The 25,075-nt window shown below is 39.5% G+C and overlaps 1 protein-coding gene across 8 annotated transcripts in view; it reads right to left on the reverse strand.

The window, feature by feature from the left end:
- Positions 1-2,675: 2,675 nt before the first annotated feature.
- GAS7 (growth arrest specific 7) overlaps positions 2,676-25,075 on the reverse strand; it is a 177,365-nt gene continuing 154,965 nt past the window's right edge. For all 8 annotated transcript variants that reach the window (XM_061616399.1, XM_061616400.1, XM_061616404.1 and 5 more), the window contains exons 8-14: positions 24,159-24,233; positions 21,779-21,857; positions 19,558-19,686; positions 18,915-19,038; positions 17,037-17,116; positions 13,543-13,641; positions 2,676-13,143 (exon numbers count right to left, since the gene is read on the reverse strand). In XM_061616399.1, the coding sequence (XP_061472383.1) occupies positions 13,030-13,143; positions 13,543-13,641; positions 17,037-17,116; positions 18,915-19,038; positions 19,558-19,686; positions 21,779-21,857; positions 24,159-24,233 (700 nt within the window). In that variant the 3' untranslated portion in view covers positions 2,676-13,029. The remainder of the gene's footprint in view (positions 13,144-13,542; positions 13,642-17,036; positions 17,117-18,914; positions 19,039-19,557; positions 19,687-21,778; positions 21,858-24,158; positions 24,234-25,075) is intronic.

The raw sequence follows: 25,075 nt of genomic DNA on the forward strand, positions 1-25,075 counted from the left end.
CAGGTGCCCTGGCCCTCAGTTTAAAGGGTTCAGGGTTGCTGCATCTTTTACCAGTAAAAACACAGCCTTTTCTACTACTACTACTACTACTACTACTACTACTAAACTACTGCTTTTCACACACTATGCAATAAAATAACTAAAAAGCAATACAGTGTAAAGCAATATAGAAAATAGCAGCAGTTTAGAAAGCAATATTAAGTAGATGCCCATGGCAGAAACTCATTCATCCAGCCTGGAAGTCTTGTTGGAACGAAAATGTCTTCAGTTGTTTCCAGTGAGTGCAGATAGTGGGCACCTGCCATATTTTGACAGGAATGCTGCTCCACAGAACAGGGGCAGCCACTACTCCACTTCCTCAGCATTGCTATCGGGGAAGCAGCCCACAACCCACCTAGATAAAACAAAGAGGAAAAGAGAGGAATTGGAGCCCCTTTCCTTACAGTCTGTGGCAGGAGTAGGGGTGGGGATGTGGCCACAACACTCTTTTCTACATAGTGAAATCTGGTCCATGAGGGTGAATGGGACACTGCCCCACCAACCTCAGTCTGCCCTCAGCCAGTCCCCACCTGCCGGCCTTCTTACTTACAACCAGTCCAAGGGGTGGGACTACCTGCCTGCTTCCTCCTCCTCAATCTCAGTGTTACCCTTCTAGAACTTAGCAGAGAGGATAGTGACAAAATGATAATTAGCCAATTCTGCCTGTCATTGGCTCTGACACTACTTAGTGTGGGTCTCCCTGCCTTCTGTCCCATCAGTCTCAATGGACATCAGCCACCACGGCTTAAAGCTGTGAAGAAAACTTCGAACCCTTTGCACAAGGTCTTCTAAAAATCCTGTAAACGCATGTCCTTACGCTTGCCTTCCCCAACAGTGTGGACAACACCAATGGAGGTGAGCTTAGGAGCTTCATGACCCAAATTTTTTGGGGGGGGAAGAATCTTTTGGCCAACTTGTATCCTATCTGTGCTAGGCCAGGTTTGCTTTTTGATTGCATTTATTTATTTAGGAAAATTTTATTTAGCATATTTGTCCCAGCAACTCATACGTTAGATTGTGAGAAAGGATCAGTAGGCACCAAAAACCCACCTCTCTCTCTCTAAGAAAGTCCAAATTGCTATAGGTCAAATCTCACTGTCTCTCTACAGAAATGCAGTCCCTGGGCAAACATGCTACACAGCATGTAGTGGGATTCTGTTGCTTAGACTAAGATCATTTGGTCAAATTTGTCTCTACTATCAGTATTTTTTAGGAGGGGGAAAAGGGGTTTGGGGGAATTGTTGAACTTGATCTCTGGTATCAGAAATCCAAGGTCTTATTCATTTAACCCCATGTCCTGTCAAATTTCTTCGCTCTGGAACAGCTTCTGAGCTTGAGAACACATCATTCTCTAATTTGCTAAGGAGAATCAGCAGATGGGTTCTCTGAAGCTGCTTTGCTTTGGAAATATTACAGGTAACTATCCCTTCTCATCAGACCTATATTTAGTCCAGTTCCGGAGATCTAAAGGCTCCTGAGATGTGCCATGTCTTTCAACAGAGAAATAAACAGGATGGACAATTTTCAGGGAAGGAGATTACCCAATCTAGTTTAGAGGCTGAATGCACTGGGAAAACCCTTATGAAGAGTTCTTTCAAGAAACCTAGTAATGGAGCCTTAACCTGACTGAGATCTTTACGTACAACTCCAGGAGTGCTTGAAAGGGTAGGGCAACAACACTGGCCTCCCGACAGTGGTGTCATGGCTGCTTACTGTGACAGAGCTAGGGCAGAGCAGTGTTGCAGTGAAGGTGCACTGTGAGAGCCCTGGATTGGTTCTGGCAGTGCACTCATGCCATCCTGGCCTTGTTGCTAGCCCACCCTGCAACCAGCAACGCCATTGCTGAAAGGCTGGCACTGCCCCTCCAACCACTCCTGGCGATCTTGAGTAGAGTATGATCACCAAACCTCTTGGAGTCTGTCTAGAGTAGATTAGGACTGGTTCACACTGCCAACCCTCCATGTGATTACATGTATGGACACATGAGTATGCAACAAAAGGTTAGTCTGAAGTGAGAACAGTGGACACATCTCTGAGTCTTTGGGATGTAACATGCTATAAAACTAAATCAAAGCTATGGGGGAAAGTGCTGCTATAGTCATGGTGGTTTGGAGGCAAGCAGGTAGAGGAGAGCAGAAAGATGGGAAATTGAAGGGTTGCTCAAACTGAGGAACCATGGCCAACCAGAATCAGCAGTCATGTGCATGGGTACAACAACAAATGGAATAAGGTTAGTGTGAACAAGGATGCCCATGCAAGGAGACCACAGTCACTTTAAAAGTGCCAGGGGTCTTGAACCAAGCACTCTAGCAGTGGGATCTAGACACCTTATTTTGTACCACCATTGGGTCAGCTTGCCAGAAGAAGAAGCCGGTAGAATATTTTCTGCTGTGCAGCAGTGCCACCACTGCAGATGGTCAGGGGGTAGTATTGCAGCAACTAACACAATAAGTTCCAATAAGATTCCACATGTTCTTATTAATTTAAATACTGTCTCCTTAAATCCTGGTACACACTAATCTTTTTTCTATGTACTGATGTACTCATGTACATGATCGTGTGGATTAATCTGACAGTGTGAAATGGTCACAGAAATCCTGTTGCGTATTAGTAGAAAAGAGCTCAGTAACACAGAATTTAATGGACTGTACAGTTTATTTTACATGAGATGAGACAAAGCTGTTCAAGTGCATAATATAAACTTGCTAAAATAGAGGAAAATACAAAGTTTATGGAAATGTTTGTACATAACACAGAAAAATGTATAGCAAATACCTTCAACATTTAAGGGCTAGATCTGTAGCTGGGGCAAATCAGTGCAACTCCAGTGACATTAACATTTAGGACACATACCTGAACTGACAACAAGGCCCTTGAATCTTAATGGGCATTTAGCTCTTCGGCAGCAGCGTTTTAGTCATACAATTGCATGGGACAAAAAAGCCATATTAACAGTTTTCACATTGATTAAAGTCTCACTACTGTTATTGATACACAGAGCTTGCAGTAGAATTAAGTTTTTAAATGTCTAGTCAGTCAAAAAAATCTGCATCTAAGTTTTATTACAAAGTTCAAAGCCATTACTGCTGGCAAAAGACACATTTTACTGTAAAAATTTAGAAAGTGTTTAGTAAAAGGTATAGGATAAAAAGACCAGATAGGCAATGTCATTTTTTATTTTTATTTTTTAAAAAACTGCTTTGCAGAGAGCTACTTACAGGCCAGATCTGCTCTCCAAATCTATTACATCTGTAGAACTGAATAATGCAATTTCAGTTTACTTGTGAATGGTGAAACCAAATACAATCTGAATTGTTTATCCATACAGCTTGTGTGGTAAGTCTAAAGTGTCTGGAAACACAAGTGTGGATAAAAGGGAGTGTTACTTTCATAACGCTACTCTGACATGGGAGACATACAGTGAATTCAGATTCACTGGAGAAATGGATAACCAAGGTACAGATAACAGAAATTCTACTACACACCAATTTAGGAGAGGAACAGAAGGTTATATTTGTCAGGTTTTAAAGGCAACCAGCATAGTTAAAGTTGTTTAAGGCTGCAATCCTATGCACACTTATTGGGAACACTTCTGAGTAAACATGCATTAGTTGCAAGCTTCATTGATTACACTCGGACTTAAATTCACTTTGCTCTACAATAGATTGCAGCCATATTCATGTCCTTGTTCTGTAACAAACATTATTGCTGCTACACAGGCATGACGAATTGGGTACTCAAATACTGAAGAAAGTCTTGAGTTTCTCTGCTAACCATATTTAATGTACTTTAAGGTCAAAAGACCTAAGAATATTGGCATGAGAAAAATTACTACACACTCTAAACATCCAAAATGTTTACAATTTCCATTCAAAGCATCCTCCACAAGCCTCACTTGGAAGACCAGGAGCATGTAAGTTTGGATCTAATGCTGCCAAACTTTGAATTAATCTGCTTAAATGTTAATGAGCACCCTCTCGGCAATAGTCTTGTGTAAGGAGAGGCAAAGTTTAAAATGTGCCATAGTCTAAAGGTAAAAGAGGCTCTGCATCACTTTTTCATGGTGTGTTATGCAATAATCTACTAGTATTAAATCTGTAAAAATTCCCATATTAAAAATCCACAGAGAGGATTCTGAGCTCAGAAATGCAAGATCTAATAATCCGGGGAGGATTTTCTCTCTAAAAGATTTTTTTTGGTGTTGGCATTCAAAATGCCCAAACTGGCATTTGAACATCAGAGTGAAAACCAGCCAGTAAACCAGTTGCAAAGTAGCCCCACAGCAAGACCAATTTAACTACATTGCTGGGGTTTGCTGGTAAGAAGGGCAGTGGCAGCAGCAAAGGAAGATAGGCTTTCCCCAAATACTCAATGTGGGCTATTCTTTGAACACAACTGAAAATAAGTTTTTTTTCTTTACATCCCTACAAGATGAAAAACAATTTTGTCTGAAATAATATAAGTTTGGGAAAAACACATTTTTTAAAACAGAATTTCTCTAAATTTCCAATTTTCTATATTTGGAAACTTTCCCCATTCCCCTTCACACCATAATTTATTGTGCACTGCCTCTTGACATTCTAAACTTTAGAATCTAAAGTAAACAAACTAAGTCAGCTGAACAAAGAATGTATCACAGAAGCGGGCCACCATACCACAATGAACAATGTAGCGTACAGAAGAAGCTTACTATATTTCTCAAATACTTTTTTAAATGTTGTGTATTTACCTAAATATACTTCTTTTTTTAGTATTAACATCTGCACAAATCATGCTAGAGGGTTGAAAGTGAAAGACTGAAAGAAAAAAGAAAGAAAACATTTGGAAATGTGACAAAAAGACTGTCTGAATTAGGCCTCAGCAAAGTATTCTGAAGCATGTATGAATGGATATAGAATAAATATAACAAAGCAAAAACCTTTACTGGCTCAAAACCGAGACCCGATTGCCACATGAGTTGGGGCCCCATTCATATGGGGATGCAGTGTTTTGTTTTACAGCAATTATGAGACTAAAGAACATTGCCTTGCTCCTCAGTGAACAATGGCTGCAGACTCTCAAGACATCCCCTAAACAGATGTGCACAACCCATTCGTTTCTACAAACACTTTGGTTGACTTGCTCAGATGAAACTAAAGAAAAACAGAATCACAGAAAAGTCAAGCAATAAAAACCCATGCAAAATCAGCAAAATGTAATACATGCGGTGCCACCTCCTGGCAGAGTGTATGGTTACCTAATGCTAAATTTGAGCATGGACACTAATCATACTGTTTGGAAGTTTTTAGGTCTTTCTGCCAGGTGCAACTGCATGCTATGCCTCTGAGGTTCAAAATCCACTATGACACATCTTAGTTACTAGGTATAGTGATTTCATGGACAGGATCTGAGGGTCATCTCCACCTTTGGTGCAAGTATTGAGAGAGCGGAATCAGCTATTGAGTTCATGCAACCAATGAATACTAACTGTTGGAGACAAATTGAATTTAAGGTATTGGACTGGACAAAGTTTACTTATTTACACTATTCACATATCCTTATCCACACTATATACACAAGTACTGAACCTCCTAAATCAAGGCCATATCCGCACTACATATTTTAACCAGTCTGACAGTAATTTACTCTTTCTTGGTAACCCTGGGAACTGCAGTTCTGAAGAGATGGCTAGATATCTCTCTAACAGAGGATTCTCAGCATCTTCACCAAAGCACAGTTTCTAGGATTCTTTGGAAGAAGCTATGACTTTTAAACTGGCATAAAATCAGTATTTGTTTATAATGGAAATATGTACCATATGCAGAAGATGCCCACTCAACACTCCACAATGAAAGATATTTTAGAAGCTCTATTCTACCCATAATGCTGTTGCTGCAGCTATGAAAAAACTTTCCTTGCAAGATCTGTAATTTATTATTTCACGGCTTGATAACAAGTCTGGGGTATTACAGATACATCTCATTCCTGGGCTACACTCCCTCATGCCCCACACGATATAGTAATAGCCTGCTCAGCCTCTCTCTAAATTCCACACGTCGACTGAATGGATTTGTAAGCAAATAAGGGGGAGGGAGATCAAAACGGAGCTTTATATCAGCAGCTGTCAAGCTCAGATCAATTATCAGTGTCCTGAAACTGAATGAGGCTATTCCTGGATGCATAGGAGGAAATGTGTACAAAACAGGGCAATTAGGATGGAACCAGCCTTTGTCATTTACTTCCAGCTACTGGGGGGCAGGGATGGGGGGAATCATCCTGGTGGCAATTAAAGAAAATGCTTAGCCAACTTGACTAACTTGCTATTGATGACCATGAATCACACATTCATTTTCCTAATTCTTTTTTTTTTTTTTAAAACTGTATGACCTTCAAACATCTGATGGCAAGTAGCTGTTCAGATTAATTGTGCATGATATTTTGAGAATCATTTTACTCTTCCATTCCTTTCAAAATGGTTGCCTGTTAATTTCCTCAGATGTTCTTGAGCTTGTATTCTGTTCATGGCCTTCTACACATCTGTCATGCCTCTCCCCCAATTTTTTTTTTAAGATGAAAACTGATGTTCCAGTGAAAGCCCTTCTGTGCTCACAGGCCATCCTTATGATTGTACTTCTGTGTTGCTAACAATGGAACACAGGGTCAGCATGCCAACAGAAAGCAGCTGTGAAGGCAGCCCAAGTAGCATTGTTAAGCAAAACCTAGCACAATCTTGCATAGCCTGTGACAGAAAATAGCAGCAAGTATACTTTCCCCTCTCAGTTCACATTATACAGAGGGTGGGCAGCTGGCAAAATTCTGGGCTGGCTGCAGGCAGAAGTACATGACAGAACAACAGATGTATTGGAAGGAATTCAGAATTTTCAAAGTGACTTCATCAAAGCTGTAGGGGAGAAAATCAAAGATGGAAGGATGATGATAGAGAACTTGAGCTTCTTCATAGTTGATCAAACGGAGCTTGTGATGGGTATACTCTGAAAACATACAGAATGGTCCTCTTGAATGCCCTACAACACCAGAGCTGGCATTGAAGCTGAGTATGTTTTGCAGCAGGAATTTAGTAGGCCTTGCTTGGAAGACCTGTGCTTATAAAAACATTGCAGCCTTAATGCTTGATAAAACAATAATACAAGACACGAACCACAGAGTAAGCCCTACTTAATGCAGGATTTACTTCTGAGTAAATGCATAGAATTGTGCTGTAAAAGATTACACTTAGCTGCAGCTAGAGTAAAGCTACGTCTTAGGAAAATGATCAGGTGGCATGTCCCTGAATAAAGTCAAGGAAATACAACAAATACTTTGAAGAGATAGATGCCCCAGTAGAAGAAAGGGGCGCTTGTAATAGAGAAGCAGCAGATAGCTACATGAGGATGTGTGGCATGGAAGACAAGCACTGTGCTTAAGTTTGTTCATGTTCTACATAGAAATGTTTTTTCTATAAGAAATCTATAAGAAAAAATGTTTTGGATTGCAAACTCAAAACAAATTCCCAGGCTTCCTTTTCTAAATACAGAATTGGCCATGCCAACTTAAGTTAGCCCAGCCCCATTCACCAGAGATCACATTTTTCAAGATAAGGATTATCAACAGTGTGTAGTGGTTTCATTAGGAACTGCATGTACACAATGGGGCAGAGCTAAGGTTACATGACCACTATGATGCAGTGTCACCTGAACGTTCAAGTGCCCACCTTTGCAAATGAAGTACTAATTGGTTGGTATATAGAATATAGAAGATCATCAAGTGCTGTTGAAAGAGTCAGGATTGGAGGTGTTCTTGACAGATCTCATTAAAGACACTACATAAGGAGAAATGAAACAAAACAATGAAAACCATATAGATAGTGCAAAATAGCAGACAAGGACAAACATAGTACCTAAGCAAAGCTCAGATGATCTGCATTAAAAAAAAGTAAGTATTGGTATTTGGATACTACACCATGGTATGAATAGCATCATATATACTAATCACGATCTCAGTTCTCCAAGTGAAGCCTAAATGACAACAACCACGCACAAAGAAGAGGTAACAATGAAGACCTGGACATGCTCAGTAGCCATATAATGCTGACTGTTGGTGGGGATGGGGAGAGAAAGAGAATGCAAAACTAGGTGGAGGGAGAATGGAATCGAGTATCCTGAACATTTTTGGAAAAGTATCATGAACATTTTGATGTAGGTCCTACTTGTTAATTATATTTTCATTCACCTACATCAGGGCTAGGTCTGGCCCCACCCCTTCAGGCCACTTTGACAGGTGGATGGGCTGCCTGCCTTTCAATCACCTAGGTGATTCAACTTCAAAGAAAGAATAAATAACACCCTCAAAGTGAACTCCTGATTCTTCCTCCGCAGCCTGACTTAAATTCAAGCTGCGTTTCCAAAGCTCATGCATGTTTCCTTTCTAACTGTAATTTGGCTCTTTTTGCTACTGCAGTGCGATAGAAAAAGGCACTGAATTCAAAAGGTGTTGAATTATTCCAGTGGCTGGAAAGAAACAATTGTGAGCACACTTAGAGCACCTGATTCTTCCTGTTCATTTTGGCCACATGGGTTTACTTGTCCCATACCTGATTTCATATGACAAATTCCAAACCACATGGCCACAGGCCACAAGGGGAGGAAGGCCTGATGAGGTCTGCAGGCCAGAGGCTCCTCACCACTGGTTTACATGGATCTGTATCTCGATATGCTCAGAGTTCCTGTTAATAAACAAACCTGTCAAACAGCAGAGTCATTGTAAGTCATGGGTGGTATTCAGTGCTAGTTCTCCTCAGAGTACTAGACTCATTGAAATTAATAGACATGACTTAGGTTCATTAATTTTAATGGGCTTGCTGTGATTAGGACTTAGCTGAATACAACCCCATGAAACTGCTTAAAAGTTTTTTTTTGTAAAAAAATACAATTATCTCTTCAAACACACCTTTTCTCAGAATAGTCTGGAAAGGTTAGAAAGAAATCCTCACAGAGCCATAAAACTCTTCCTTGTGAAATTGGAAAGAATAAATTGGTTATGACCTATTTCAATTTATTATTTTTTAATATTGGCAAGTGCATAAGGAATGAGTGCTGTGTAAAATGACAAATTAAGCAGCTAGAAATAAGATTTAACAAAAATTGGCTATTCACGTATGGCAAATCTCATGGAAATCCCTGTTAAATATGAACAGATATTTAAAAAAACTGAAGTGAAGAACATGAACAGTACTTGCAAACTATCTCATGACTGTAAGTCATACCAGAAACGTCATTTTAATATAATTAAGAAAACAATAGTAGGAATGTAATAAATAGCATTCACAAAGTAAATCAAATAATAATAAAAGTAATGACATCCAATAAAAAGTCCATGGGGATGGCACAGGAGAAAAATGGAGGCAATGATGTTTTGAACCTCAAGTATAGAGAAAGAGCATAACAAGTCTGGCATGCTGAGTTTTTTTGTTGTTTTTCCCCCCTTTAAATATTATTTGTACACTTCTCTCATTCTGTGTTTTGGAGCCAAGTAAGTTTAGATGCATATACGTTAGGAAATATAAAGTAGCACAGCAAAGAAAGATCCTGAGAACAAGCTTGGGTAAAATGAATGCCCCGTTATGGTGAAATGCTTAGGTGTAGTTCCGTGATTGTTTTCCCTGACGGCTTTCTTATGTCATGAAAAGCAATTGTGGGTTGCATCAGGTTGTGCAGAGAACCAGCAGAGCAAAGAAAGGGGCTGTTTAATCTTTTCCTTGCCAGTTATTTGTCCACTCAGAATTTGCAAATTGTGGGAAAGGAAAGGGCTCAACAGCCCCTAGCCCCACACTGCTTGCCCTCCTCCTCTACTTGAAGCCACCTATGCCTACTTTAAGGCTTCAAGAACAATTATTAAATTAGTTCTATCCATATATATATATTTGTTTTATGATGAAGGAGAAATGAGGATGTTAGAGGGCGGTACTGATGGACTGAACCTGATGGAATTGGTCGTGCAAATCTTAGAGCTCAATGTGTATGAAGAGGCTGGTGCAAAACCGAAATTAAAAAAAAGTGTGAAGATGTTGTACCAACTCAGAAAGATGAAAAAGTTAATCTGGTACATTGATAGCAAAACAAGTAACAAAAAACTAGCCAGAGCGTATTGCTGATTAATTTATAGATTTGAGGTTGCTGCAATGTAGTAACAAGAGACCTATAAATTAGTCTATAATCTTTAAATGTTTTGGAGAACTTCCTTTTATTTATTTATTTGATTTATATCCCGACCTTCCTCCCAGCAGGAGCCCAGGGCAGCTGGGCTTTTAAAGACATGGTTCCTCAAAATGAAAATTGTAGAGCAGGGCACTGTGGTATCCCCAGGCTCTGGAGCTCCCAGTGGAAAAAACAGTGAGAAACGCACCAGTAACATGGAAAATAATGGTGAGGGATGTACATGGAACAAAAAGGAGACAATTCTTATTTGGTAGAAAGCAGCAGACACACGAGAACAAAATCAGCCAGACAATGTTGTGTCTGCAGGATGCAGGAGCTCAAGAGCAAAAGTCATGTTAATTATTTACAGTTAATACGCTAGAGGAGAATCTTAAAATATAATTTGGGAGATGTAACCATTTTTTTTTTACAATTTGGGTGGGCAGTTTCACTTATATTGGTTGATAACTGAGAATACATTTGAAGGAAAATGAACTAGAGGATGAGGTCTAGATCATGCTAAATAGTAATAAGCGAGAAAGCCAGGAAAAGGCCTTGAAAATAAATGGTGATGCTGATGCTCCGGAGAATGGCAAGTTGATGAAAGATGTACAGAATATGGAAATATGACTGTGGTTTCAAAACAGGAAAAAGAATTGAATGGATGCCTTGAAAATCTTCTTAATGCTGGGATCTGTCCAAGTCTCAATTTCCCCACACGTACCAACAGGATAAATAGTTCTTTTTGAAACCTTGATGGTCAGCTTCTTGGGAAAAGGATAAAATATGTTTCCTATTATAAACCTGATGTTACACTAGAAGTAACCCCCCCTCACAGTATTTCATTGGTAGTAAAGCAAACAAAAAGGAAGAGTAGATAAGAATAATCAAATTGGGTTAAGCTAGTGTTGTAACTAATTGTAATAGCTAGTCTGATAGAACCAAGCAAAGCAAACTTCTCTCTCCCACTGCCCCTTGGACAATGAATTTTAAAAGGTCAAGGAACTCAGCTTAACTGCAACACTTATCATCATTCAAAAATAAAATGAAAACATTTCTTTAGTGATCATTATAAGAAACCTGGCCATAGTACTGACACATGCATTCCAGAAAAATAATTAAGAAAACTCAAGACATAAAAGATGCTCCTCACATTTGCTTATGACAACTGATCAAACAAAAACTTGGCAGTACAAGAAATAAAAGGAAATCTGTTAACTCACAGTGAATATTTGTTCTAATCTATACAAATATCAAGGCAAGACCAAGACAAATGAGGAGGAAAAAAAAGGACAAAGAATACTGTGGTTCTTCTCCAAAAGTTCTCAACATTTTGGAGCTCAGGATCGACTGGTAAGGCCTTGGGGACCCATCATAATTCAGTGAAATAGCTGCACTTCAGAAAATTAGCTTTAGAATGCATCATTGGCTGGATTTATACAATCACTTCAAACTTACTTGTGGTGATTTTTGGCAATCAGTCCATGTTGGGAACTAAAGTCTTGTGAACGGATCTAACACAGACTGAACTCTGTGACATTGTAAAATGGAACACCCTTGTTTTAAAATGGTTGCTGTGATGTGGGAGCTCAAGAGCCAAAGTCATGTTAAATCCTCCCAAAAGAGCTAATTCCACTTGGATGTTGTTGTGGCATAAATGCAATGTGCTTGTGATGCAACAAAGAGCAATTAGATAAATCCATCTTTCGGGTAACTCAGGTTTGAGGTAAGACATGTCAGCTAGGAAGTCCTGCCCTCTCTGTAGTCTGTAAACTCTTAATTTATTTGGTGGAAAGTAAAGATCAAGCTATGCTTTGATCAACTGATTTGGTTACAGCCTTCCAAGAGAAGCATTGAAAAGGTTCTTTGAAAACTATCTGCTGTACAACATCAGGGCCCTAACCAGTGTGGCCTTAACATCTTTTCAATGGAGGGCATTTTTTTCTTCTTCTGGAGGGTATGATAAATGGCTGCAATTCTCAGATTACTTCCTCAGGATTAGTTCCTGGAGAAGTCAAGAAGACCTTGAGAGTAAGTGGCTTGGGGACTGAAGCCAGTAAGTACCTGAGAGGGTATATAAAAAAGGACCAAACCTTTTGTACTGTCACCTGACCCATTACCTCATTTTCTTTTGTACTGAAAAAGCCACCATTTCACTATAGCCTCACAACAGCATTTGCAGTTAGGGGAGTTGGGGTTTGTTTAAAAAATAATATTGTACAGGCTTTACTGTTATCCTCACAACACCCCTGTGAGGTAGGTAAGCAATTTTATGAATGCCATTTCATAAAGTGTAAGGGGATGACAGGAATGACTTTTGCAACCCTCTCACCACTCCCATCAAATTAAGTGGCAATATTCAGGAGGATGTCCCACCTTCCAAAGTCACGTTCATATTCAGCTGTCTGGTTTGTTTGGCAGAAGTGTATTATGTCTAACATTACTGTACAAACACAGCATCATGCAAAGGGAATAGCATGAAACAGTCAAAATCACAGAATAGCAAAACTCTCTTTGTACCAGAAATACAGGGCCCACAGTTTGTCACGAGAGCTGCATGTGCTTGGCTGCTGGGACCCCATTTTGAAAGGAAGTAAAAAGAGTGGCTTCTCAACCCTGGAATGTTTGATGTTTAAGGCAAACCACAACAGGAAATGAAATAATGATCAAACATGACAGAAATAGTCCCTACAGGCAATAATAAATATATAAGGAAGCAGACAGCAGAATGTCTTTCTTTTCCCTCCTGAGGATTTACAGAACTCTCTCGAACATAGCTGGGCCAAGGAGCCCACCACCTACAGCCGGTAACAGCAGTCTATATCTCCATATCCACAGGTCTGATATCACCTGTTTTGTGTTCTTTTACCCACAGTTCCCTGTCTTTGGCTGGATCCACTTTCTGAAGCAACTGATCCACCGATTCTACTGTCTAAAAAACAAAGAAACAGCAGCAGAGTTACCTTCAGAACACAAATGAATGCCTTTCATGAGGCCTCCTAGCAAAATTGAACCACCTTCCCAACTTCTCCTCTTCTCCCAGTTCTTCAGATATATTTCCTCATTGTGTTCAGATACCATTTCCAAACTTCTAACTAGGCCTTGTGCTTTTCAAGGGTACAATTTTCAAGGAAGGGCAGACTGCTGACATTACATCAAGTCAGAACAATATAGTTGGAGGTTTTTTTGCTTTTCAAATCCTCTGTGGTACTTATGGCATTGTCTACACTGGAGGGTGGAATCTGGCAGACTACACAACTTTAAGGCCTTAGGGTTACAAGGGCCTGCTGAAATATTGCATCAGAGAGGATTAAAGGGAAAGCAGACTCACACTTTGGTTGAACATATCTGTCTCGTGCCGCAACTGTGTATATTGGCAAATGTGCTGCCGAATCATCTCCACTCTCTCCACCTCTAACCTCTCAAGTTCCTGAAAGGAAAGAGTCAAAGGTATTCATTAACGGATGTGGAATAAAGTACTACACTTCAGCATCAAAGAGAAGGTGAGACTACTTTATATGAGCTATCCAGTTTTTCCTAGCAATTAAGAACTTCATTATTGCTCTCCAACGAATCCACCTAACCAAAGTATGGATCAAACAAAACCCAATCAGATGAAGGCTTTACTGGCCATTGCTCCTACTATGAACAGTCAAATCCATAGTCTCTGTAATTGGTCCTCTCAGTGCAGGGGCTACTGTAATAGTGAACAAGCAGAAACCAAGGAAAGTGCTGCATACCCAATGTATGATAACTTTGCTAAGATACACTGAGAGCTTAGGAAATTGAGTTTTCCTGTTCTCAAGGCACAATGCAGCCAATTTGTATTATGATATATAAAAAGAGCAATGGCATGGAAAGAGTAATCCATCTTCCAATGTGGCCCAATAAACAAATTAAATCTTTAATGGATAGATGTTGAAAAGATGGGGGATACTATGTGAGCTTTGGTGCAGTTTCCACCATTTTAAACATTTTTGCAAGAAGTACCAGGCAGTTTTGACTGCCTATGCCTTTGCAAACTACCCTCCCCGCGCCCAGTACAGTTGCTACATTGGCTCCACATAATATAAGAGAGTGTGGCAGTGCATCCTCCTGTGGGTCAATGCTGGTTAGAAAAATATAGTTAGGCTTTGGGAAAGCTTCACATATTTATTTAGGATTTTTCAACAGAGAAAGTATTTACTGTGTAACATACTAAATGCCATACACAAGACTTATTTGTTTATTTATCTTTATCTTTACTACTGCTGTGCTGAAATCTGTCCTCCAGCTTTCTTCACCTGTGAAAGAGGCTTCCATTTTTCTGACTCTTCTATAGGGAGTTTTCACATTTCTTCAGAACTTCTGAGTACTTTCACAGTGCAGGATTGAGCTTAATTTACTGTTGCAAAGTGGCTGTGGGTTGTGTTTTTTTCTTCCTGTTACATATTTTGCCAACACAGTGCAGTGTCTCCAGCTGGTTGTGATTTTTGATCTATCTGTCTGTCTGTCTGTCTGTCTGTCTATGAGGAGTTACTTCACAATGGCTTCTTTTGGGTTTTAACTGAAATGTGTGAAGCTGAGGGCAGGGTAGGGGGCTTCTGAGTACCTGTGACTGGTACACTCATTGAATTTGTTTTTATGGGAAGTACTTCTTTTGGCCATTTGCCTGCCCTGGATAGAATTATGCTCTCTCTGAAAGAATAATGTTGTAGTTTGTAGGTGTCCTGGGATCCATCTTTGTCACTTGAGACTCATAACTACTAGAAGCTGTGCTTTCAGTGTAGTGAGCCCAAGCAACTGAGAGTAGACAGGTGTGCACATGTGCAGGTGCATGCGTATTCAGACACCCACACACACCAGGCTGAGCAACAGGCACATGAATAAGACTTTCTTTTTCCAGAAGGCATTTTAAAAGTAGAGTTTGGTTTTATGATGACTTTTTACTGTTTTATTATCTATATAGTGTATTTTATATACATTGCATAGAAATGCTAGTGATTAAATAACTTAAATAAATAAATACCAACTGCCATTGCTGAAGCCATCAAAGGGAGAGAAAGGAACAGTCAGGTTCTCCTCCATCCTGCCTAGATACAGCGGCAGCTGAGTGTGCCTGCTGTGTATATGCAACTAAATTATACTATTGGAAAAAAATGGACTGCCTTCAAGTCAATCCTGACTTACGGTGACCCTATGAATAGGGTTTTCATGGGTAAGCGGTATTCAGAGGGGGTTTCCCATTGCCTTCCTCTGAGGCTAAGAGGCAGCAATTGGCCCAAGGTCACCCAGTGAGCTTCATGGCTGTGTAGGGATTTGAACTCTGGCCTCCCAGGTCATAGTCCAGCACCTTAACCACTATGCCACACTGGCTCTCAAATTATACTATTATATACATGAACACTAGTTATCTTTTGTAAGCTGCCTTGGGAGGGCTTTGCCCTGAAAGGCAACATATAAGTGCTTAGAATTGATGAATGATCAGACACAGAAATGAAAAAAATCTAGTCCTCTTAGAATGCTGGCTACAAAATGCCAGTCTCTTTGACAGTTCTTATCCTTCTCTCTCTTTTCTCATGTAATATATAATATATACACCAGATAGCAGCACAGGGCTAGAGTGAAAAGGGCCAGGCAGGATAAATGCTGGCACTTCATGCTTTGTATCTCTAACATGCTGATTAAAAAAAAAAGTTCAGCAATTTCTCCATTGCTAAATCACAGAACTATTGGAAAAACATATATTTTCAAAACAAAACATTTCCCCAAAGAAATCAATAGAATTCATGCTTCTGACACAACTGCTCAGAGGAATGCTTTTCCAAAAGACTGCAAAGATGAAGGTAGAACTACACATGCCAAAACACACAAACTCACACACACACTTCCTTGCCCCCACTGGAGGCAGCTAACTATAGGAAGGGAGGGAAAGAAAATACATAGCACAATGACATCACGCCAAAACTAAATTGTTACACACATTATATGGAGGGGGGACTAGGGATGGGGAGAAATTAGATTTTGTTTGTATTTAAATGAGAAACTACTTAGTTCAAACTTCTCAAACACAAAAACAATTATCCTTTGAAATTTACACTTCTCTGAATTTTGTGATGCAATTCTCCAACCAATTTGTACAAAAATGCATAGATTAGGGGAAAGTGTGCATAAAAATGCATCTGTTCATGGAAATAACCTACAAAAAATAATTATATTAGGAAAAATTGCTTGCAAAATTTTCATATTTGTCAGTACTGCATATAAAATGTTTTTATTAGGAGAAATTAACACTAGCATCCTAATTTTCACAAGTATTTAAAAAAATAAATTTGCAATTTCTGCAAAAATGTGGAGAACTGAATTTAAGATCGGAAAAATAAGTAACTGAAAAAAATGAAACTGACAGATTTGTCCATCTCTATACTTGACACAGGGGTCTATTTTCCAGTGGCATCCATGTGATTTTACAACATGCTGTTTTGCCCTGAAAGGAGCAGAGCGAATTTGAAGAGCGTCAGACTTTGGATGTAGCACTGCTACTGAGAGTGTTTTGATAAGAGTCACAAATGGACAATTCAGGATTGGAAGAATTGGTTTTCTTTTTTTTAAAAGTTATGACAGATGCAAACCTCCCAAATATACTGCATTACATTTTTTACTAAATGTAGGCCAGGAATGACAACCAGTACAAGATGAGGAAATAAACTTCCCCTTACTGAATCCTTCACAAAGTTTTTAAAATTTTTATTTTAAAAATGACTTATCTATTGATAATATTTACCAGATGGGCAGTTATCACTGTAGCTTTCAAAACACAACATGATGAGACCCAACATGACATACCAGAGAAGTGGTCACCATTTCTTCAAACCACTTTGACTGAGCTTGATTATACAGATCCACACAACGCATGAGGTCATCTCCTGCAACACACACAAAGCAAGACAAAGAACAGTGAGTAATTTTTGGGAGCCCACTTGCTCACCTTAAAGGATACTTAGAAGTGAAAGTGCAGTTTTCTTTAAGTTTCTACATGCAAATTATAAAGGCCAAAGAGAATCTAGTGTAGCTAAATCAAACCCATTAAGAAAGAAGCGAATGGTGAGCTCTCCATCCTAAATGGGAGTGAAACACAGTCATCAAACATACAATGCGGAGTCATCTAAGCTGGATAGCATGCCTTGTTATAGAGCGTTGTTGTTGTTGTTTTAAAAAGATAAACATGAGAAACAAGCTTCCAGTTCCATGATTTCCTACCTCCCATGAGTGTCCTTTGCTCCCTTCAAGGGAATCTCCCCAAGTTTCCCTGGCCACAGAGGCTAAGAGTCATGAAGATATTCAGAAATTGTGTTGCGGAACAAAGGGAAAAATACGTTCCTGACTTTTTGAAATTCCAATTTAAATTGAATTGAGAAACCAAAGTACAGTTCAGCAATGAAAAAAAATTGAGAAAAGGTTGGTTTCTTGCCCTGCATTTTGGATACTTGTCAGTTACATCAAATAGACAAACTGTGCTTGTTTTATGGCTTCGGTTTGTTCAGTTCTCTTTATCAGCCAGGAACAGCTGGCAGGGAGAAGTGGCAACATAGCAGCAGCATTGCTGCCATGCACCAGAATGGTGTGGAGGCAGGGCAGGGAGGCAGTGAGGTCAGAGCCAATCTGGCATTCCCGCTGGTACACCCGTCCAGCCTCACTGCCACTTGTCCCTGCAGCATGCTGGTAAGCAGCAGAAATACAAATGTTAGGTGGTCAGGTCTGTGGGGCTGTCGCTCTTTCCCAGCCAATCCTGTTATCAGTTTCAGTGTTGTTTGTCCCAACACTGCTACTACCCGAGACCCCAAATACTGTGCCTGAATAGAGCAAATGCAGCAGCAGACCCAGGCTAATGCTGTCTAAATCATATGATTTTGTAGCAAGGTTCTTGAATCAAGTAGTGCATATCATTCCTGCCATCTAGTGTACAAATCAGACAGCATGGGTTTTATAAAATGCAAATTAATGGAATCGCAAAGTAGAAAATGTGAAGGCCAGCTTCAGCACTACTTTCCCCTAGTCACATATTTAATATTAATACATGAAAACAGAGGGGAAATGCCCCCAAATTATCAGTTACATCACCAAATTAGCTAACCAGCTTCAAGCCAGTTCCAGACTTGTGTCTGACTCTTCCAGCACTAAACAACCTGCATAATTAGCCATAATTCTTCTTCAATTGCCCTACCTATATACTTCTGAAATATCAGAATAAGAAAAAGTAAGTGTAGTCCTTTGTGTGGAACAGAAGCTAAATCCTGCAACTTATCCATAGCACCTAAATATCTGGATTTCTGTGGCAAATATTCTCTAAACAGAATAAAGAAACTATGAATTCAGTAGGATACAAATCCTGATCAACACCAAATGTTAAGATTAAGTGAGTGAGTGACCCTTCCCTAACCTGGTGTCCTCCAGATGTTGCCGTCATTCTTGGCCACTGATCATGGTGGCTGAGGCTGATGGGAGTCATGGTCCAACAACTTCTGAAGGGCATCAAGTTTGGAAGTGAAATGAGTCAAGTCAGTCAGCATTTATGCTCCCTTTATTCTCTCACAAAATGGCCCTTCCCAAGCTTACATTTTCTTCTTAGCTGAAACAACAGGGGTTCTGTTCCATCTAATTTTCTTTGTAACTGCCATTCCCTGTCTTCCTACCACGTGTTATCCTTGCTCACTAGATACTCACCAGCTTGAGTGGACTTCCGCCTAGCCTTCTTAATTTCCTCTTCTGTCTTGTTGCTGAGTTTTATCTCCAACTGCTGTGTTTTCATCTCTAAGTCCTTTTGCCTCTCCGATAATGCTTTCCGGGCCTTGAAACAAACCAATAACCATAAATTTCTCCACAGAAAAAGAATGCCCATTTGCCTCCTCCTTTTTATAAGATTTTCTCTTTCAGAATAAATCACTGCAATATGGAACATATGCCCTTGTTGGAGGACATGAACCTGGAACACAAGCAATGAGACCCTGATATCCATCCTCTCCTACACGATAGTTTTAGCATCACAGAAAAGATTAGAGGTGCTCTTCAGACCAGATCAGATTTGATAACTATTAATTCATTAAATCATTAGGAATGCTGGAGAAAATAGCCCTCACAAGTGGATAATATCTACACCACGCTAGTCTCAGAAGTCATCTACTTTGATTTTACATAGGACATGTTAAAATGTTGCTGCATGTACTAAGTGCTTTTGTTTCTTCACACCAAACTAAAGCGTAAGCTATCCCTATATGTTTCTCAAGGTGCATGCTAAGTTACCCCTAAGCTTCAGGTAGCCCATGTGAAACTGGCCCTCAAATGGATTCATTTGACTGTTTTTGCTTACCTTTTCCACTGCGGCATACCGACTAACCAGCTGTTTTCTCAAATCAGCAATGTGATGGTCATACTTCTTCATGTCCTTCTTGAAGTTTTCTCTGAAGTTGAGAAGAGGTTTCTCCACCTCTGCTTGGAGCTGAAACAAAGAATAAGGGACATTTGGTTTAGGAAGGACTAAATGCTAATGATACACACCAGTTTTGGCCACAATTCTTCAAGGTGCGACACAGGGGACTCATGATCAGAACTCCCATTTTTTTCCTTTAAAGCAGTTGTGAGAGGCACACACTATAACAGCACTGGGGAAAATATATTTTTAGACCTTTTTTAGACCTTTCTCCAAGTGCTGTTTTCCTTATCCTTCCTGAAGCTGTTTTTATCCCAACTCAGGGTAACATATCTGTCTTTTCCTCCAGCAGGATTAAGTAGGGGTGTGTGTGTGTACGTGTAGTGGTTCAGTAGGGAAAATAGTGCAGGTGAGGGGTGCTCCCCAGCAGTGCTGCTGCAATCAAATGCATCCTCCCTCCCTCCTGATTTAACAGAGAGAAAAGAGCTGGGGTATCTGACCATGGATTTCCCTGTAACATCTGTTTTGTCCTCAAATACAACTACATCAGTAAGTACCCTTTGCAAAGCGGACCCATTCTGTCTCAGCCAACTCCAGGAGTGAAAAAAAGAAGACATGCTAGGGAAGGACTTTACCACTCCAACTCCCAACCTGAACATACATGAGAAGAAAAGGCAGCCCCCTGATAATTTCAAAGCCACAGTCCTCTCTGCAGCAGGAGACTATGAATGCCGAGGGGGGGGGGGCGAAGGGGAGAGTTTAAGATCAAAAAGTACCACAAACCCAGTTCCTGTTGTTTATCATAGACTACTCTAGAATGGCAACATTTCAGAATGGAGTTAATTATTTTCATCACTATATACCCAGTCAAACTCTGACTCAATATATTATTTAAGGTTTATTCAAAATGTTTCCCACAGTAGAAACTGAAACAGGCAAAATTCTGTCTGCTATCTGATCTCATAACAACTTGATCATGAGTTGTGCACAGATTTTCAGCTGAACCAATAGCTGTGGGTTCCTTCCAGGTACATACTGATGAAAAAAGAGCCCCCTTGATCTAGTAGTTTTCTTTTCTAAAGGAGTGCTTTGATTTCTAGCCATCCTATATTTCCAAACTAAATATTTACCCAGCACACATATTATACAGTAATCATACAATTAATACACTCATGTCCACCCACAGTATCTGAGATTGCAAGTTTGTGTGCTGTGATTCAAAGGAAACCAGCACATGTACCACTGACATTTATTAGATGAAAATAGAAAATAGTTCTAGTTCTTTGCAGAGCTGCTCTCTATCAGAGGATACAGATCCATGGTGTAGTGGTTAGAGTGTTGGACTATGACCTGGGAGACCAGAGTTCGAATCCCCACACAGCTATGAAGCTCACTGGGTGACCTTGGGCCAGACACTGCCTCTCAGCCTCAGAGGAAGGCAATGGTAAACCACCTCTGAATACCGCTTACTATGAAAACCCTGTTCATAGGGTCGCCATAAGTCAGGATCGACTTGAAGGCAGTCCACTTCCATTTTTCAAGTGGTAATTCCACAATGTGTTATGTATATTTCTGCTTATTTCTAAGCTATTACTCTTTGAGCAAGACTGTTTATTCTTTTTAAACAAAAGTGATATGGTACAATTCAATGATAAACATTTTCATATCTCCTTATTGTAATAGGACAGCTAATCATATGCTTAGATCTCTCCCACCACAACTAATGGAAATTGAAAATGATTAACTTTGGCTGGATCATGCCTAAAGTTTACTTATGGTGTTCTATTAGGAACCAGTAGAGCACATGCTTTGTGTGCTGAAGGCCCCAGGCATCTCCACTTAAAAAAGGATCAGGTAGCAGATAAAAATGCCCAAGGACCACTGCCAGGTATAGTAAACAACAGTTTCGCTTGATATAAGGCAACTTCCTGGCTTCCAACATTAGGAGGCTATAGCACTCATTTGTTGAATAGATTCTGATTTGGGGAACAGCAGCTCCCTGGGTTCCTTCTGTTCCTCAGAAGTCTAATCTGGTTTAAACCATGAACATCCCCCAAAGCAGTTTTTATGCAATAGTGTTCACCATGCATCCCAGTTTTTAGAAAACTTATTTAACTGTTCTCAACCCCACAAAAAGATCCCTTATGAATATAGTGACTACCTTGGAGGAAAACTTGAGATGAACCTCTGCCTCATCAGCCAGGCTTTTCTTCAGCTGAGACCAAGCCTCTCCAAGCGTTCTGAAACAAACAAAACAATGTACTTGACTGTTATGAAATTTACTTCTTCATTAGCATTCTAGTCTCGTTATTACAAAAGTACACTTCTATTAGCACCAGCGTTCCAAGTATTGCATACAATGGGAACAGCAGCATTTCCGAGTATCGAACCCAAAGACAAAATTTAAAATTATCTCACATAATTTCTCTCTCCAGACTCATGTTCACATTCACATTCACTGGAAGAGAGATAATCATAATTTCTTTTTCAGAGAATTCTCATCCTATTCCCCCACCACTGGAATAAATTACTCTCACAATCCCTTAGTGCTGTTTAGGCTCATAATTACCATTCATTTGAGATAAACTACCAACTTTTCTACCTGTGCTCTTATTTGTAGTTATAATGATTCAGTAGAGATAACTAATGACTTTTGAAACTAATGACTTGTGTGCATAATTTGATACTTTTTAAATACCAAAAGGGGCATCTTAACCATAAATTGAAGCACAATATGGGAAGCAGCCATAAAATGTTGATTAGTTCCAGAGGGTTTCCCATCAGACTCCAGTTATATGCTTAGGGTTGAACACCCTCACTGTCAAAGGTTTTAGGTAAAGATGAGCCTTTGAATGTGTTTTTTAAAGTCACATACGAAATCTGAAAATGGCAAATAACTGAAATGAGCTCACAACAACACAGAAAACTGAATTAATTTTCTCAGGTAACAGAAAAGAAACAATGCGATTTCCTTATGTGCTTAAGATTTATCTTAAACACATCTTGTAAACGTTCAGTATATCCTCCAAGCAAAAGTGTCCAGCATCTTGTGAGAATTAGTCTAGTGTAGGGCATAATGTACTGATTATCAGTTTAGGCAACAAACTGGAAGTTTACATGGGTTCAACATTTGTGTTACAAACATACTATGTACCTGCGGCAAGTCACTCTCTTCCAGTCTGGCCCATCTGTAATAATCAGAATAATATTGATTTACCTTACATGTTTGTAAGGTACTGGCATTAGTCTGGTGAGTGACTGAATGGGAGATCACCTGGGAACTTTATGTAGTCCACCCTGAGTTCCATCACATAAAAAAGCTAGATATAAATGTAAAAAATGCCAGGTGACAAATAAAGTTCATCTGCCTTCCTACATAATTTTCACCTAAGATCACAAAAGTTAAACATAATCTCTAGACACATCCAAGCAAAAACCAAATACACTTCATCTTGCTATGCAGGCATGGGCCTTTAATATTCCTCTTGCCCTCCAAAGTAGAAAATGAATAAACTGTGAATCACTGCAATCAAAATACTCTCCTCTAGGAGGACAAAAAACGTTAAAAGGAAAAAGGGAGCAATCTAAGTTCACAGATAAGTTTGCTATATAATTATCCTCCATATCCAAGAAACATCAAAGAGACTAACATATGTATTAGACATATATTTTTGTAGACTAGAGTCTACTTCATCAGGTGCATGGTGAATCTATGATAGATAGAACTAAAGAATAAAATTTAAATTATATTTTTTTAAAAGTTGGACATATAATATCATGTAGTCAAATCCCTGGCACAAGAAAAAACAAGTATATCGATGTATAATGTGTGCAAGTTTTCACAAACTTTGTTGGAGAGAACTAAGGTGAATAGCTTTCACAGCAAGACTCTGTGCTGCAATAGGGATTAAATGGGCAGACTGAGGGAAATCCGTTTTGATAGTCCATTTTCAATGGACTCCCCTGACATCTTGAGTCTAGTAAGAGATTCTTGTATCAACACAACCCAAACTGTGCTAGCCTTTTGTGTCATAGTATTTTGTTGTTTACTCTTGTTCGGTCTGTCAACTAAATTACCTAATGTTTCTTGGAGTTTCTCAGATATCAGTAGATATGCCCTCAAAAACTTCTGATACAACTTGCTAATGCAAGTTTCATTCTTATTTCCTATTATTCATAAAGTTTCATTTTTTTCTCTCTAAGAATTTCCATGCCATCTTTGTTCAGCACTTAGGACAACTCCTGCAACCATAATATAACTCTCCCTCCCTCCCCTGAATTGCATCATAATGTAAAAGGCAGGGGGGGACACCTCAAAGGCAAAAGGAGTGCCTACTGGGTCTGAAGTGTCATCTTGCTTTGTATTTGGAATGGACATATACCCCCCTTCACATTCATTATTTTAGAGAAGGTAGCAGAGGGTTTTGCCCATTTTTCTTTCTTTCTCAGGCAAAACTCTCTGCTTTTTTATCTGAAATAACACTAAGCCCTCCTAAGAAAACTAACAGATCACTATCACAATGGCAGGAATACAACCTTACCCTTCCTCCTGGGAAGCCAGGGAATTTTGAGATAGTTTGGACAAGTTCTTGGCATATTCTTCTTCAATCTTTATCCTGGAGAAAGCAAGAACACCAGCAGAAATCTATCATTCAGAAGAACAGTATCTCACATTGCAATAAACTATCATATCTAGGATATCATTCCTTAGGAACAGATGTTTTTGTATACTTCATAATTTAACCTGCAAAAGCTGAATGGTGATTATTTAAAAGCTGAATGGTGATTATTTAAAAGCTGAATGGTGATTATTTAAAATCTTCACCAAGCTAATAACAGGTTAATTCTTGTATCTTTTACCTCAATCCCATATATCTACGGTGATTGAAATAAAAGATTGTCCTGTCATGGATGAAGGAACTCCATCTTCCCGGCAAGCGGGACCAAGTTGGACAGCAATGTCCTACTTGTAAAAAAAGAAAGAAAAAAGCAGCAACTCAATATTATCCGGTTCTTACCAGTAGTAAAAACAAGATTCCACTAACCTCTACAATTCTCTTTTGGTCAAAAAAGTGTTCATGATACCTCCTATAAGTGGATCGTTCTCCACCACTCCCCATGATGAAATATTCCATGGTTCTACATAGCCTCACCAATGCAAAAGTGCTGCTAGATCAGGTGTGGTGAACCTGTGGCCCTTCAGATGTTGGTGGGCTACATTTCCCATCCTCCCTGTTCACTGGCTATATTGGCTGGGGCTGGAGTTGGAGTCCAAACACTGTGACAGATGCTGCTAAGCCAGCAGACAGTCATGGATCTGACCAGCCAATGGTACACCACCTGTTTTTGCAATGCCTTGCCCTAAGGGTGATAAGGAATGACATTCTGTCTTATAGCATGTTTGTCATTGTTCTACTTAGGTGAGAAGGGATAAATAGGGGATGTAAAAAACAGTTCT

This window comes from Rhineura floridana, chromosome 3 (assembly GCF_030035675.1).
Source record: "Rhineura floridana isolate rRhiFlo1 chromosome 3, rRhiFlo1.hap2, whole genome shotgun sequence".
NCBI classification, from domain to species: Eukaryota; Metazoa; Chordata; class Lepidosauria; order Squamata; family Rhineuridae; genus Rhineura; species Rhineura floridana.